This window comes from Bison bison, unplaced genomic scaffold (assembly GCF_000754665.1).
Source record: "Bison bison bison isolate TAMUID 2011002044 unplaced genomic scaffold, Bison_UMD1.0 scf7180017864303, whole genome shotgun sequence".
Classification (NCBI taxonomy): domain Eukaryota; kingdom Metazoa; phylum Chordata; class Mammalia; order Artiodactyla; family Bovidae; genus Bison; species Bison bison.
In genome coordinates this window covers 2,786,937-2,803,522 of record NW_011494875.1, presented here as the reverse complement: position 1 = coordinate 2,803,522, position 16,586 = coordinate 2,786,937, and the positions used below count along the sequence as shown (strand labels likewise).

General features: G+C 40.6%; 1 protein-coding gene across 1 annotated transcript in view; it reads right to left on the bottom strand.

Annotated features, from left to right (window-relative positions):
- UTRN (utrophin) overlaps positions 1-16,586 on the bottom strand; it is a 558,671-nt gene that overhangs the window by 373,716 nt on the left and 168,369 nt on the right. Inside the window, exons 21-24 of the mRNA XM_010851494.1 lie at positions 15,915-16,095; positions 13,664-13,809; positions 12,299-12,511; positions 352-465 (exon numbers count right to left, since the gene is read on the bottom strand). Of these exons, the coding sequence (XP_010849796.1) occupies positions 352-465; positions 12,299-12,511; positions 13,664-13,809; positions 15,915-16,095 (654 nt within the window). The remainder of the gene's footprint in view (positions 1-351; positions 466-12,298; positions 12,512-13,663; positions 13,810-15,914; positions 16,096-16,586) is intronic.

Here is a 16,586-nt window from a genome sequence, read left to right as displayed (position 1 = left end):
CTTGTATTCTCCATCCAAAATTTATTCTGTAATAACCTATGTGGGAAAAGAATCTGAAAAAGAGATAGATATATGTATAACTGAATCACTTTGCTGTACATCTGCAACTATGTTCCAATATAAAATAAATACTTTTTTAAAAACTTTATAATCACAGCCAAAAATAGAAACGTGAACTATAAGTCATTCTTTGACTAGCTACAAAGTCAAAAAACAGGTTTATATTGAAACATATTTTATCTAGGTTTATTGTCATGCCATATTCTTACAATTTTAATAAAAGCAGCAAATAATAGAGGAAGAAGAAAATTTTATTTATTACAGCAGATTCCCCAGATCAGCAGAACTCACAGAGCATTGGTCAAGCTGTCTTTGGAGCCCTTCGGCATCTCCTTGGACAGCCTGCTCTTTCATTAAGAAGTCTTTCACACCATCCATCCACTTCTCAATGACTTTCGAATCAGCCTAGATCAAACACAATAACAAAGGGGGATATTACTCAGTGACATTCAACCTACTACATCTCAAGATCTACTGCTACAGGAGAAAAGGCAACTTTTCAAAACTTTGATAGCATCATTTTCATTTATTTTCTTTAAAAAAAAAAAACTTCCAACATTGAAAATAATTATTTCCTTCATTGTCGCCTAAAATCCTCATGAGATGATATCTTGGTGATCATTCTAAAAATTTCAAAATGTCCTCCAGTGAACAAAGCTATCTTGCTTAATAATGAGCTATATCTAAGATTAAAAATTCAAATTAAAGGGAGAAATGCTTTTCTAGGTATAATCAGCTTAAAAAAATCTCTCATTCTTATATAATTTAGCACTATTTTCTCCTTAAGTTAGCTACTCAAAGCAGGATTTGAAAAACAGCACAGTGGAGGGAGTCCAGTACACTGCTCTTAGTTCTGTTACTGGTGCTTTGTTATCTAAGAACCCCGTATGGTCCACTACCCAGCGCCATGCCTTCATCCAGCACTTACTAAGCACTCACTGTTATCCAGTTCCTGCGTGTGGTGCTGGGGAAATGAGAAAGCAAACATTTTGCAGAAAGAATGAGACTTCAGAGACGTAGTAACATTGGAACTGGACCTTAAAGAATGCAAATAACTAGGTCCAACTTCAGCTCCAAAACTACATTAAAGTGACGGTCATTTCTTTCCAGGTGCCCATTCATCACTGGTCAGTACGACTTGTTCCTTTCCTTGTACCTTCCTCAATTATTTGTTTCTTGTTCCTCCCTCCTCTCCAGGAATGGAGATAAATTAACTATCTTATTCAAAAATAACCTTCAGGCTGGAAAGCAGCCACTATGTCTTCCCTTAGTCTTTTAGTGGTTATAAACTCATAATTCATGCTGTAATGTCTCTGGAACATGATACTCAGATACTGTTCTCAACACTCTGATCAACATGCTCTGGTAATTACATCAACTTTTTAACATATTTAAAGTATGCCATAAAGAACCAATTACTCTCATCCTTAAAATACTGGAATGAATGACAAAGAGGGAACCTAAGTGGTATTTCAGTTATAGTTAGTAAATTCAGAAAATGTCATCTAAATTTTTTTTGTTTTATTTTTCTTATTGTAGAGTTGCATTTTGTTTCCTTTACAAAAATTTTTATAGATATATATTATTCATAATATTATGGTTAGCTAAAACTCCAAAATTTCCATAATGACCTCAAAAGGATATTTTCCCTACCCTATATTGTTTAATTAATTTCTGTAATAAATTCAGAACTTGAAATTTACAAATATCAACAATATTGAACAATACTACTTAAAAAAGCCAACAGAATGATTTGAATTTTTAGTCTCTCCACTTTCTTATCAGCTGCTCTTCCCAGCTTTCTCTTATCTGCAATCTGACAGTGAGGCATTGTTCTTCTGTTGGCTTGGGTTTTTTGTTGTTGTTGTTTGGTTGGGTTTGGGGGTTCTTTCCCAGGTGAAAAATAAAGCCAGTTACAGTGCCTTCCTGAGCATCCCCCCATGAGCACATCACCTCGTTCATTAGCCAACAAACTTCTCGGCTTAGTTTTCAAAACATGGGATAGCATCTAAGTAGCATTCCACTTAGGTTTTAAGGGATGTTCCCAAATACTTTACTGAAATGAAGCTTTACCCATAATGATAGTCTGTGAGCACTATTTAAGCTAAATGAGCACACATGAAATGTGAGACTATGAATCTGTATATCTAATAATCTAGTATCCTCCTCCAAAAAATAAATAAAAGAAAGCAGTACTTAAAGAAATGAGGTCTGGACAAGGCTTCTGAGTGGTATCCATGCTGATTCCTGGGGACCACCACACTCTTTCCTAAGCACAGGTAAGGTCTCTGGTCAATCATTTATCTACAGCTTTGCCAGGAATTGACATCAAGCTTAGTGCAGGTCCTTAGCTTCTAGAAAAGAATGTTCGCCCTTATTTAGGACATTCACTCATCTCCCCTTTATTTAAGACATTCACCCATCTCCATTGTCCTGGTAATTTCCTCACAAGTCGCATAATGCGACCTTGAGATCATGGGTAAAACACCACATTACTGGGGATGTAGATTTAGGCATCAGAAGGACTGCGTGGTTTTTCCATCTAACTCATAATTCAGGCTCTAATGCACTCTCAGTAATGACCATTCTCCACTTTCCAGCTTGCAAGGTCATTCTCTGATGAAGATGGGAAGCAAAGAGGGCTTATGTGGCCGAGCCTTTCTGTCTCCTCTATTCATATTATACCACCCGGAGCAAGCATTTCTCATTCTCCTTGTCCCAAGCACAGCTTTGAAAGCCCTTTCAGTCACACTGAGCTCTTTCCCCAAGCTTCCTTTCCCTCTGCTCTTTAGCCTGTTTCTGTCACTCTTCTCATACATCCATGCTACTCTGATAATATTTTCAATCGGTGACATCTCTCTTCTTTTGGGCTGGCTTCAGCATTCATGGGTCTTATCCAAGAAGACTGCTTAGGAAGATAAAGTCAGGGCAGGGTAGGGTGGGGTGTGCAAAAGATAAAAACTGCAAAAGGAAAGTATAAATACATCTATAGAGTTCATGAGGGCCTTTTTAAACTGTTCACTTAATTTGTTACCACTTTTTGCACTGTTAATCTCTAGTCTGAACTTTTTAAGAATTCAAGGCAGCATTACAGCTGTGTAACTGGGCAATTCATTAAATCGAGTTTGGAGTAAGGAAAATTGATAGTCTCCCGGGCCAAGAATTTTTGAAATTTATATGGAGGTTTTAACCACAATCAGCCTTGACTGAAGTGAGCAGCCTGAGTGATCCCTGCCATTGGTACAGAAAGGGAAGTCCTGTGCCATCAACCTCTTTCTTCTCTTCCTCCTTCAGATACACACAGACCCTTGGTAAGCACACACAATTCACATACACACACCCATTCCTCTTCTTACAGTTACATGTGTGCATGCTCAGTCACTCAGTCGTGTAGGACTCTTTGAGATCCCACGGACTTCAGTCCGCCAAGCTCCTCTGTCCATGGTATTATTCTCCAAGCAAGAATACTGGAGTGGGTTACCATGCCCTTCTCCAGCAGATCTTCCTGACCCAGGGACAAACCAGCATCTCCTGTGGCTCCTGCATTGGCATGCAGATTCTTTACCACTGAGCCACCTGAGAAGCCCCCTTGTACAGTTAAACATGAGAAAAAAGGAAGAGGGAAGCAACAGACACCAACAACCCATGGAGACCAATGGATCATCCCAGTGATAACAAAGGGAACAGAGAGGAATCCGAAAGCTGTTTTCACTTCTAAAAGTCCTGCAGGTAATCCTGACCATGCTCAGTTCTAAGGCAGTGTGACCTTTGAAAAGAAAGACCAAGGTCTGACTACCTAGCTCAGCACCTAACCAGCCACGAGACCTTGAGAAACTTCTCAGTTTCTCTTCTGGGAGCTTCCATAGCTCACCTATAAAACAGGAATAATAACAACTACTTTGCCTGACTATACTGAAAAACAGAGATGGTTTAGATTGGCTCTGGTACAGAGTAGGTTTGCAGTAAATGGTAGCTATTATTACTCAGACCTACAAAATCAAGCGCCTTATTACCAAGGTTAAGCCCACAATAGAATTACCCCTTTGGGTTCTGGTGTCTGTTCCCAACAGACACTTGGCAGAACCAGCAGCAAGGGTGAAGACATATCTGCATAAGCAGCAGTGTAAAGAGCTCAACTGCTGTCAACATCAATGCTGGGTCCATCCTATAACTGCTCAAAGTGACTGTGTGAAAGGACTGCTGCTTATGATCTTTCTCACCAGACCTGGCTGAATTCAGCTCAGCAGAAGGAACCCAAGTACATGAGAAAAGGCCCAAAAGAAAGGGGCCTGATAACAGCAGCTGCACAAGGCCTCTCTACCCGGTGGCTGTACTGTGTGGGAAAGGTTATGAGGTCACTAAGATCACTACAGCAGCGACTTGTGTGCAGCTAAACCTGAAAGATGGAGAAGCCTTCCAATATCTCCTCTTTCCCTAGAAGAAAAATAACTGTCTTAGTCCACTTGTAGCAGATGTTTCCTGTGCTTTTAAAAAACACCGAAATCTGCTCATCTTTAAGTGAACTGTACAGATAAGAGGTTACAAAGAAAGTGAAAACGCTCAAATGAACAGTGTTTCTCTGTCCATTTAACAATCACTCAGCTGATGCCTTTATGAGTTTCTAATGTACACTAATGTGTATTTAATTTTTTTTTACCCTCTCTATCCACTTGCAGAATGAATATAGGAATAGATAAATAGAGATAAAGAGAGATACTTAAACGGGGCAATTTCTAATGTTCTCTCTTCATTGGAGGGACTTCAGTTCTTTAAAGCATAACAAAAAAAATTGTTTAAATCCTAGTAAATTTCTAAAATGAATGTTATTATTTCACATGCAGAAACACACTATAAACACTAATCGAAGGTAACCATTTCTCATTCCTATTTATACTCATAAATTCTCAGTGAAATATAAAATGACTAATGCGGAAGTTATGAAAACCAAAGTATCAAATACTCCAGTTTGAAGGGGTCAAAATGCTGCACTGACCACCACGGCTCAAAAGCACTGATCTGTAAGCACTTTGGCTGAGCAACACCTGCTGCTGGGTCACAGAAGAGGAATGTGAGGTCATAAAAACAATTCCATTAAGCCTACACGTCCATCTCCCACACCCCAGCCCCTGAACCAGGGATGGAGGAAATCTGAAGCCTGGTCTCTCTGGACAGACGACAGTAAGATTCCAAGGTACACAACTGCCACCCAAGATTTTATTTACAGTGAAATTCTTGGCATTTTATCTTGTTCCTCCCCCATCTGTTGGAACGTCCACAGCTTTTTAAATAGCCAATATCTAACCCAAGCCATAGGCAAGAAGAGTTGTGAAACCAAATTTAAAACAGCAACTTAGGGCAGTATGTTTCTGTTTTCTTTGATTTATATTCATTAACCTCAAAACACTCTCAGTGCTCCCTCACTTAGTAGAGAAGGCCAGCAGTGACACTGCTACTGCATTTATTAATCTGAAACCAATGGAATTCTTAACTTTAAGATCCAAAAAGCACCAGTATTTCCTGGATTGCAGTAAAACGCATTCACAATGAGGAGAAGAAAAAAAACCCCTATGAGATCATTCTATCAGTTACGTGTTACCTAGAAAGAATTAAATCAGTTACACAGCACATTACTTTTAGAAAACGTTTACCATCGGGTTTTCACCCTGAAATGTGTTCCAGAGTAATTTCTAAACCCGGTTCTCTTATTTCGGAGCTCCAGCACGTGCCCTTCCGCACTCCGGGTGAGAATACACAGAGTGTTCAGTGTGCGTCTTTTTCCATCAGTTGAAGGGAGGGTGTGACTACACGGGTGTCCTGCCAAGGACACCCAGGCATTTAGACTTTATAACAGATCCAACCTCACTAGAGAGGTATGAACGCGTATTATGCCTGCAGGCACCTGCAAAGCAGAGCCATTCACATCCACTTGCCTGCTACATGCCAGACAAGGTTTCTATGCTCAAAAAGCTGACGCCGTGGCAAAGGACAGACATACAGGTCTCAGCCTTAATAAAAGGTGGCCTGAGATTGGGTAATTGTGAAGGTGTAAACAACATGTAGTGGAGGAAGTAATAATTAGCTGTGAGTGTGATGGTGAATAAGACCAAAGACTGCCCATAGAAGCATCTCCTTTAAGGATGAACCGAGAAAAGGAGGCTGTAAATTCCTAGCAAGTAAGTGACTTTTCCGGAAAAGGGCAATCGTCCGCTGTGTTCTTTGTGACCCACTACACCGTCTCCCCACCCGACACAGCTCACAGGAGAAGATGCAGGCAGAGCTCGAGAGCAAGGAGAGGGCAGGAGATATGAGATGCTTGAGAGCACTTTGTATTATCATGGCAAAGACAACCAGACGCTTTCCAGAAACACAATTCTGGTATTAGTGCGACAGTGAATCCAAGAGAGAAGAGGCTGCAAGCAGGAGTCAGATTTAAATGGTAGTGGGATTATCGGGGCATCAGGTTACAGAACAGTCTCTGAACAGAAGGGGCAAAAGAGAAGGTGCAAAGAGGAGGGTGGTAAATATGAGAGTTTGTGTGGGCCTTGAGGACAGTTTCATGACTTGGAGGTGCTGTGTCCAGCCCTGTGGGACTCTATGGACTGTAGCCATAAGGCCCCTCTGTCCATGGGATTTCCCAGGCAAGAATACTGGAGTGGGTTGCCATCCCTTCCTCCAGGGGATCTTCCTGACCCAGGGATCAAACCCACATCTCTTAAGTCACCTGTATTGGCAGGCGGGTTCTTTACCACTAGCGCCACTTGGGAGGCCCATGACATGCTACAGGGGATCTTGAACAGGATGAAGGAAACCATAGGAAATACACTTGCAGCCCCTGAACTCAAAGATATTACTGCTGGTGATAGCAGTGTCTTAGGACTTTATAACATTTAATCCCCATAATTCATAAGAAACTCATGTCAGTAAAATCAATAGTAAAACTTTTTATATGTTTTAAAATATTTTGCTGCCTGGAAAGAGTGGTAGGACTTTCTGTGAGAGTTTTTTTAAAGCACCAGTCTACATTTTAAGTACAAGAATTGAGATCATTAATTTGGCAAAAAATAGATTTAAAGAATTTACAAACATATTTGAACATGACACTGTGAATAACAATGCTGGCCCCACCACTATCTATATAAAAGAAACCAGCCATGTAGATATGTGAAAGGCAGGCATGTAAGAAAAACACTATTTGCCAACAAATAACAGAAAATTAAAATTGGCACATAAAAAGATACCAAGATCACCTTACAAGTATTGAAGGGATGGTAGGGAAACTATAAGTACACAGCTTTGAAAATACTCTCAAAGTTTAAATGTGCTGTGTCAATAAAAAGCATTACTATTTTAAGTAGTGAAATTGATACTCTAATCCATATTCATGCATTTGTATACCATCTATTTAAATAGACGTGATACTGAGATACAAGTAATACTGGGAGTATCAATGCAGTCCCTCATGGAGTCCCAGTATCACTTGGTTCTGTTAGTAAGGGGGAAAATTATTAGAATTAGTCATATTCATGAACTTTTCTTTCTTACTTTGAGTATGTTTATCTCCAGCAAGGATCGCTGTTACTGTTCACTGCTCCCAGGAAAGGAAATGGTATTGGGGAAGAAAAGTGAAAGCTGGTCACTCAGTCACATCCAACTCTTTGCAAACCCATGAACTGTAGCCTGCCAGGCTTTTCTGTCCACGGAATTCTTCACACAAGAGTCCTGAAGTGGGTTGCCAATTCCTTCTGCAGGAGATCCCAACCCAGGGGTTGAACCTGGATCTCCTGCATTGCAGGCAGATTCTTTACCATTTGAGCCACCAGGGAAGCTCATTGGGAAAGAAAGGGAACTTCTCAGTGCTCATTCTCCGTCTCTATTACTCAATGTCTTCAATGAGCAGTATGTATGTATTTCTTACACAGTTTAAAATGCATTTGAAAAATAAACAAGTCAACCACTTTGTTCCTAAGAAACATCATCATAAATTGGCAGTGAATCGAAAACCTAGAGTACTTCATGCCTTAAAGACAAAATAGAACTTGAATGCCTAGAAAAAGACACCAGGTCAGTAAAAAAGGAAAAACAACTTTAATCTACAAGTGAATATTTATTGCAATTATCTTTAGGGAAAAAGTAAAAGTTTTCCTAAGTGAATTGTGAGTAGTTAAATAACAAGCAATTCATTCAAAGCAAATATAGGAGCAAAATGTTTTTTAGAACTGAAGAAACATATATTTCAATAAAGAAGCTGCATGTCTAGGGAATACAGACATCGCCAACAGTCTTACAGTTAGGACACAAAAAGTAAATTAAAAATTTGTAATTCACATTAAAATCTGTTAATGTAACACAAAACAACCAAAAAATCTAAGTATCCAGACACATGTGCTTGAAGTGAGTGAGACATTTTTAGTGGAAATAAAGTTGGCGTATGCTCCAACTGGGCTTCCCTGGTGGCTCAGACCGTAAAGAATTTGCTTGCAATGCAGGAGACCTGGGTTCAATCCCTATGTTGAGAAGATCCCCTGGAGAAAGGAAGGGCTACTCACTCCAGTATTCTTGCCTGGAGAATTCCATGGATAGAGGAGCCTGGCAGGCTGCAGTCCATGGGGTCACAAAGAGTCAGACACAACTGAACAACTTAAGAAAAAGAAAAGTTGGCATATGCTCCATTTGGCCTGGATTTGCAATGACAGAATTCTAGAACTCTCTTTTGTGTTCTGGAGGAATACTTATTCACTTTAAATTCCATATTAAAATATTGGCATGCATTTAGCTAACCCTAAAATAACAACAACAGACTGGTTCCAAATAGGAAAAGGAGTTCGTCAAGGCTGTATATTGTCACCCTGTTTATTTAACTTCTATGCAGAGTACATCATGAGAAACGCTGGGCTGGAAGAAGCACAAGCTAGAATCAAGATTGCCAGGAGAAATATCAATAACCTCAGATATGCACATGATACCACCCTTATGGCAGAAAGTGAAGAGGAACTAAAAAGCCTCTTGATGAAAGTGAAAGTGGAGAGTGAAAAAGTTGGCTTAAAGCTCAACATTCAGAAAACGAAGATCATGGCATCCAGTCCCATCACTTCATGGGAAATAGATGGGGAAACAGTGGAAACAGTGTCAGACTTTATTTTTATGGGCTCCAAAATCACTGCAGATGGTGACTGCAGCCATGAAATTAAAAGACGCTTACTCCTTGGAAAAAAAGTTATGACCAGCCTAGACAGCATATTCAAAAGCAGAGACATTACTTTGCCAACAAAGGTCCATCTAGTCAAGCCTATGGTTTTTCCAGTGGTCATGTATCGATGTGAGAGATGGACTGTGAAGAAGGCTGAGCGCCAAAGAATTGATGCTTTTGAACTGTGGTGTTGGAGAAGACTCTTGAGAGTCCCTTGGACTGCAAGGAAATCCAACCAGTCCCTTCTAAAGGAGATTAGCCCTGGGTGTTCTTCGGAAGGACTGATGCTAAAACTGAAACTCCAGTACTTTGGCCACCTCATGCGAAGAGTTGACTCACTGGAAAAGACTCTGATGCTGGGAGGGATTGGGGGCAGAAGGAGAAGGGGACAACAGAGGATGAGATGGCTGGATGGCATCACTGATTTGATGGACGTGAGTCTGGGTGAACTCCGGGAGTTGGTGATGGACAGGGAGGCCTGGTGTGCTGCGATTCATGGGGTCGCAAAGAGTCGGACACGACTGAGCAACTGAACTGAACTGAACTGAAAATAACACATCAGGAAGTCAGAAGAGATTAACCCTTGGGTTAATCTTCGCCTGTAAATTTTCCTAACTACATCTCAGAATTTATGAAAATAAAGCAATGATCTTTTGAAAAGATAGGAAATACTTTAACCAGCATTGTTCAACCTTGGCCCTGATGATGTCTGGACCAGAAAATTCTTCTGCTGTGTGGGCTGTCCTGTGCATCAGCTGTAACCATGGCCTCTACCCACTAAGTTGCCAACAGAACCTACCCTTTCCCTATAGTTGTGATAACAAAAAATGTCTCCAAACGTTAAAAACATGTCCTTCTGGGGGGAAATTTACCCATGGTTGAGAACCACTGATAATCCAATACTTGGAACATAACAAAAATTTAAAATCACAAATAAGAGTAATTGTGGTTTTTAATATTGATAAGAATGACAATTGAAGACTGGTGGCTCAGACAGGAAAGAATTTGCCTGCAAAGCAGGTACCTGGGTTCAATCCCTGGTTCTGGAAGATCTCCTGGAGAAAGGAATGGCTACCCACTCTAGTATCCTTGCTTGGAGAATTGCACGGACAGAGGAGACTGGAGGGCTGCGATGAGGTTCGCAAAGAGTCTAACACTACTGAGCAACTAACATGCACGCCCACACACACACACACACAAAGGCAAGTGGATCCACTCACAAATTTAAATAAGCCAAAAACACTGAACTACAGAAAAACACACTCCTCTTCAAAATTAATGGATTGTTCGAATGAGATCTCAGTGTAGAACTACAGCTTACACTTCAAGAAAACTAATTCCTTCCACTACGACCACACACACAGAGCCCCTGCCATCCTTATTCTCCTGTCATGCCTTGGATCTGTCCATTAGTTTGTGTGTCAAACAGCTTCCCTCACATTTCAGTGATCCCCTCTCTTGCTCATCTTCCTGGATCCTGCCCTAGACGATATCGCCTACCAGCTTCTACCACATGCTCTGATTCTAATTTTTAAAACATCATTTTCGTAAGTTTTGTCTTCATTTCAATATTTCCACTTTCTTTGAAACAACTTTTATAAAAATTCTCATATATATAAGTATATGTATAAAAAACATCTCTAAATATATATATATATATGTGCACATCTAAATCTCATATTACTAATCTCATTTCATTCACTGAAAAATATCACTGCGTGTCTTCTCTGTGCCAGGCACTATATGAGAAGTATACCTTGGATACATCAGTAGAGAAAATAAACCACAAAAGACCGAGGTAAAGAGGCACTAAAAGTGAAAGTGAAAATCCCTCTGTTGTGTCCTACTTTTCATGACCCCATAGACTATATAGTCCATGGAATTCTCCAGGCAAGAATACTGGAGTGGGTAGCCTTTCCCTTCTCCAGGGGATCTTCCCAACCCAGAGATCGAACTCAGGTCTCCTGCATTATAGACAGATTCTTTACCAGCTGAGCCACAAAGGAAGCAAGGAGTGGGCTACAAAGAGAGTGTAATCAGGTCATCCTTCATCCCAACCTTGCCTACAAGGTGAGAAGGTAGAGAGGTTCATCCTTCTCTACCCGACCTTCATTACTTCCCTTCTTCATCCTCCTTGCAGGTGAAACGTTAAATCCTGACTGTCCCATCTGACATGGACCTTGACCAGTTTCTCCTTATATCCTCACATTATACTTTCCTCTGGAACTTTCTATCTGCCAACATTTTCAGATGGAACAAAGGATCTTGTTTCTGAATACCTCAGTTGGTAAAGAAGCCACCTGCAATGCAGGAGACTCCTGTTTGATTCCTGGGTCAGGAAGATCGCCTGCTGAGTAGATAGGCTACCCACTCCAGTATTCTTGGGCTTCCCTTGCAACTCATCTGGCAAAGAATCCGCGTGCAATGCAGGAGACCTGGGTTCGATCCCTGGGTTGGGAAGATCCCCTGGAGAAGGCTACCCACTCCAATATTCTGGCCTGGAGAATTCCATGGACTGTATAGTTCATGAGGTAGCAAAGAGTCGGCTTTCACTTTCACTTTGCCGAATTTTCATGTCCCTCAAATCACCTGCTTTCCCAATCTGATACTGGTTGTTAGTAGCCTAGTTCAGGTTTTTCAAAGGTCTAAAAATGTCTGAAATCTTAACGGATCAGCTTCAAGAACTCAGCTATCTGCTACTATCCAGGCAACTTCTACCACTCTAACCGAGTCTCCACTGCAATCTAAGCACCAGCTATTTCATGCGGGCTCATCTCTGAAACATTATTTTGACAATTTTAAGCAATTTTCTCTTATCTGCAAGGTCCAGTTTACTGCTACCAATAAACCTTTTTGCCAGGCAAAAGGAGATAAATGTGTTTTCCAGCACCACTAAAAGTATGTCTTTGGTTGGAATTTTATATCCCATCTTAAGTACATTAACAAACATGGGACCAGAAAGAATGCAAACTGCTCAAATAATAGATATTTACTAACAATTACTACTTTACTCTGTAATAAACTAAACGCCCTAGTGGCCTTTAGATTTACCTCAAAAGTTCTGAGTTTTGGGGTAATTTCTTCAAGCAAATGCAGATCTTTGGAAACCTTGACCTTCAGTTTGTTCCACTTTCCTTGAACATCATCAAATTCTTGCTTATACGTTTTTTCTATATCTGGAGAAACATTTTTCTCCAAAGCCTTTGTTTCTTCTGCAAGTTTATGTAAGGTAGGTTTTTGATTCACCAGGATTTCATCAAGAGCCTGGAAAACAGAGTTCAAGATTAAAAATACTCATATAATCTATCTGTGAAGATATTCAATAATAATGGTTATAAACAGTCAAAATCACTTTTTAAAGAGAATTTGATCAAAAAAGAATTGTGAAAAACTCATGAAAAAAGAATGTGCCCAGTCGCTTCAGTCATGTCCAACTCTTTGAGACCCCACGGACTGAATCTTTGTGGCCATGGGTTTCCCAGGCAAGAATACTGGAGTGACCTGTCATTCCCTCCTCCAAAGGATCTTCCAGATTGGGGGATCAAATCCACATCTGCTGCATCTCCTGCATTGCTGGCAGATTCTTTACCACTGAAACACCAGGGAAGTCCCATGAAAAACCAGTAAGTATAATCAAAAAAGTCATAGCTTTCCCTATATAAGTTGTGTGTGGTTTCAAGACCATATATTGGGTTGGCCAAAAGTTCATTTGGGTTTTCCTGTAATATCTTATGGAACACCTGAACAAACTTTTTGGCCAATCCAACATTCTCTGCACTAAAAACTAACAGAACAACAGGCCCAATGAGGGCCCAGTGTGCAAGGCTCGATGGGGAATCAGTTATATCTGATGAAATAGTGCAGACACATGCTCTAAGTGACCAGGGAAGCATTTTCAATCAACACAGAAAAAGAACACAATCGATATTCTTGATTTCATTAAAGATATTTTATCTGGTTGAGAATTTTAAGCTAGTCACAATAGAAGGAGAAAATATGCTTTTATTCTATTAGAGGGTTTCCCAGGTGGCACTAGTGGTAAAGAACCCACCTGCCAATGCAGGAGACATAGAGCCACAGGCTCGATCTCTGAGTCGGGAAGATCCCTGGAGGAGGAAATGGCAACCAGCTCCAGTATTCTTGCCTGGAGAATCCCATGGACAGAGAAGCCTGGCGGGTTATGGTCCATGGGGTCGCAAAGAGTTGGACACAACAGAAGTGACTTCGCAAATTCTATTAAAAACATTTAATAACTATCTTGTATTTGAGATCTTAAATTATAGTAACTCTCAAATTACAAGAAATATAAGCAATGTTTGATCAATTTTGACCAAAATGAATACATTTTTAAAAAACATTTCAAAATATATATGTTAGAAATGAACCTAGACCACTTAGGCCTAAAACATATATTACCTTTTTTTCTTGGAGGGCCTTCTCCACCTTTGCCAGATCATTCAAGACATTCAAAGACATCTGGGCCTTACTTTCAGAGTCATTTAGCAGATCTGTCAGTGTTTTCAATGTTTCCAAATACGCACGTCCAGGTCGGCTCTTCAGTTCTGTTCATGGAAAAGTACTCACTTTGAGAAACTATTGTTAGGAAATTAATATTGCTATATCTATTGTTAATCTTCATATATAATAGGTGAATTCTATTACACAAGAAGTTAAACTCCATAATTAAAATTACAAAGGGTCTCTCTTAGAGATCAAATAAATCACTCCACTGGCATTTCTTAGAGTCAGACAGTGGTGACTTCATTCCTGCGGATGTTGATGCTTGAAATATTAAGTAACCCACCATCATTTTTCTTCATTTCATCATGATGAAATGTCTCTCTGAAGACGGTACTACAATGATCCTTTTGTCTCATATAATCTCCTTTTCCCCAGTAGCCACACAAAGAATAAAAGGAGACAAAGATCCCCTCAGCCAGTTATCCTCTAAGTTCAAGTGTGTAGACAGACCACCACCCGCAGAGCGGTGGACGCTGTACAGAACACCACAGCCAGGCGCACAGGTACCCTGAGAAATAATGGCTGCCCCAGCCAGCTGGAGGGATGGGTACTTCAGCCACTGATGTCACATTTACAGACAAGCAACACTAGAGCGGAGAGGAAGCCAGCTCATATGAAGCACAAAGAGCTGAGACCAGCCAGCAGCAAAAGAAACCAGAAGTATTAGTCACAATAGCCGAAGGGTGGAAACAACCCAAACGCTCATCTACAAATGAATAGATAAGCAAAACATGAAGTCTACAGAAAACAGAATACTATTCAGCCTCCAAAAGGAAGGAAATTCTGACATACCCAACCCACAAAAAGGAACTCTGAGGATAAGTGAAATGAAGCAGTCAACAAAAAAGAAAAACTGTCTGATTCCACTGAGGAGAGGTTTCTAGAATTGTCAACCTCATGGAAACAGAGAGTAGAATGGTGGCTGCCAGGGGCTGGGGGGAGGAGGAAATGAAGAGCTGCTGCTGAACGGGTATATAGTTTCGGTTTTACAAAGTGAAAAAGTTCTGGGGCTGGGTTGCACAACAACGTGAATATATTTTACACTCCTGAACTCTACACTTTAAAATGGTTTAAATGGTAAGTTTTATGTTATGTATATGTTACCACAATCAAAAACAAAAACAAATAAACTTAGCAATTGTTTTAAAGGTAAGAATAAACATTTAAACTGCTCTTGTCAAAAATAAAAGCCTATTTCGTAACAGCAAATTGAATAGGAGGTCCTCTCAAACCCTTCACAGTCTAGATTAACTGAGTTCAGTCAACAGAAGTATGGTGTCCAAATGCCTTTCCAAAAGAAAGGAAACATGACCCAATCACTCACCACGCACACATACAGAGTCTTACACGTCATTACATAACCTACAATTGCCTCAAGGAAGGGTATGGTTAAATGTGTAGCTTTTTAGCATGCCTTTCCCAAAGTATTACATACTGCAACACAATTCCTGACTTAAAAGCCAAGGAGAAAATAATATATGAGGAATGAGTTTTAAAGATCTTTAGGAATTAACTTTCCCAGACCAGTCCTAATCCAAAGGTAAAAATTCTTCAAAATGTTTCCGATGTTTAAAGAGGAACACTTTCTTTGAAAAGAGGAGATGGTATTGCTAAAACTTTAACCATTTGGAGCAAACAGGAGCAAGCAAGCATTCTTTTTAGCCCTGTTAGTAATGATATCAGCTGGCCTCCTTTCGTGAAAGGGAGAAACAACACCCTAAAAAAAAAAAAAAACTCTTTAAAAATCATTATATCCCATTAACACAGTCTGAATAGCATGTGAAAGATGTCGGCATTTTCACAAGCAAGTGTGAATCCAGGAAATAGTCTGAATGTACTTTAAGAAGTGGAACAGTGGCAGGCACAGAGGAAAATACAGTGAGGCTGGTGTAAAGCAAGCAAGTGTACTGAAGGTCTAAATGCATGCTATGCTATGTCACTTCAGTCGTGTCCAACTCTTTGCGACCCCATGGACTACAGCCCACCAGGCTCCTCTGTCTATGGGATTTCCCAGGGAAGAATATTGGAGTGGGTTGCCATTTCCTTCTCCAGGTTTAAATATTGGGAGTAATTTTTAAGTTAAGTCAAACTGAGAACGCAAGATGGTGGAATCATCTAATAGAAAAACGCAAGAGAGTGGGTTTACCGTTCTCGACCTGTTGGTGGCGCTCTTCTAAACCCTGTCGCACGGCTTGGTACCGGCCCACCAAGCTCTCTAAATCCTGCTGGACAAAATCTGGGGCGAAAGGCCGAGACTTCAAGGCTGAGCAGCTTGAACGCAGCATTTCAATTCTGGGGTGGAGGCTACGGAGGTTTGTCAACTCCCGCTAGGAAGAGAAAATGTGATCACACAACTCGCTGAGGATGAACATCCTCACAGAAAGTCAATCAGAGCAGAGTTTACCGAAAGCATGTGATACAAGGAGCATCTTCTTTATTTTTTTTAAATGTATACATGTATCCCCTCCCTTGTGAGCCTCCCTCCAACGCACCCCACCCCATCCTTCTTGGTCATCACAGAGCGCCGAGCTGAGCTTCCTGTTCTAAACTCAGGTAGCTATTGTGTGCAAGTCAAAGTGCTAGTTGATCAGTTGTGTCCGACTCTTTGAGACGCTACGCATGATAGCCCACCAGGTTTCTCTGTCATAGGGATTCTCCAGGCAGGAACACTGGAGTCAGTTGCCATTCCCTCTTACAGGGGATCTTCTAGACCCAGGGACTGAACCCAGGTCTCCCGCACTGCAGGCAGATTCTTTACCAACTGAGTCACGGGGAACTAGCTATTTTACACACAGTAGGAGAAGGAAACGGCAACCCA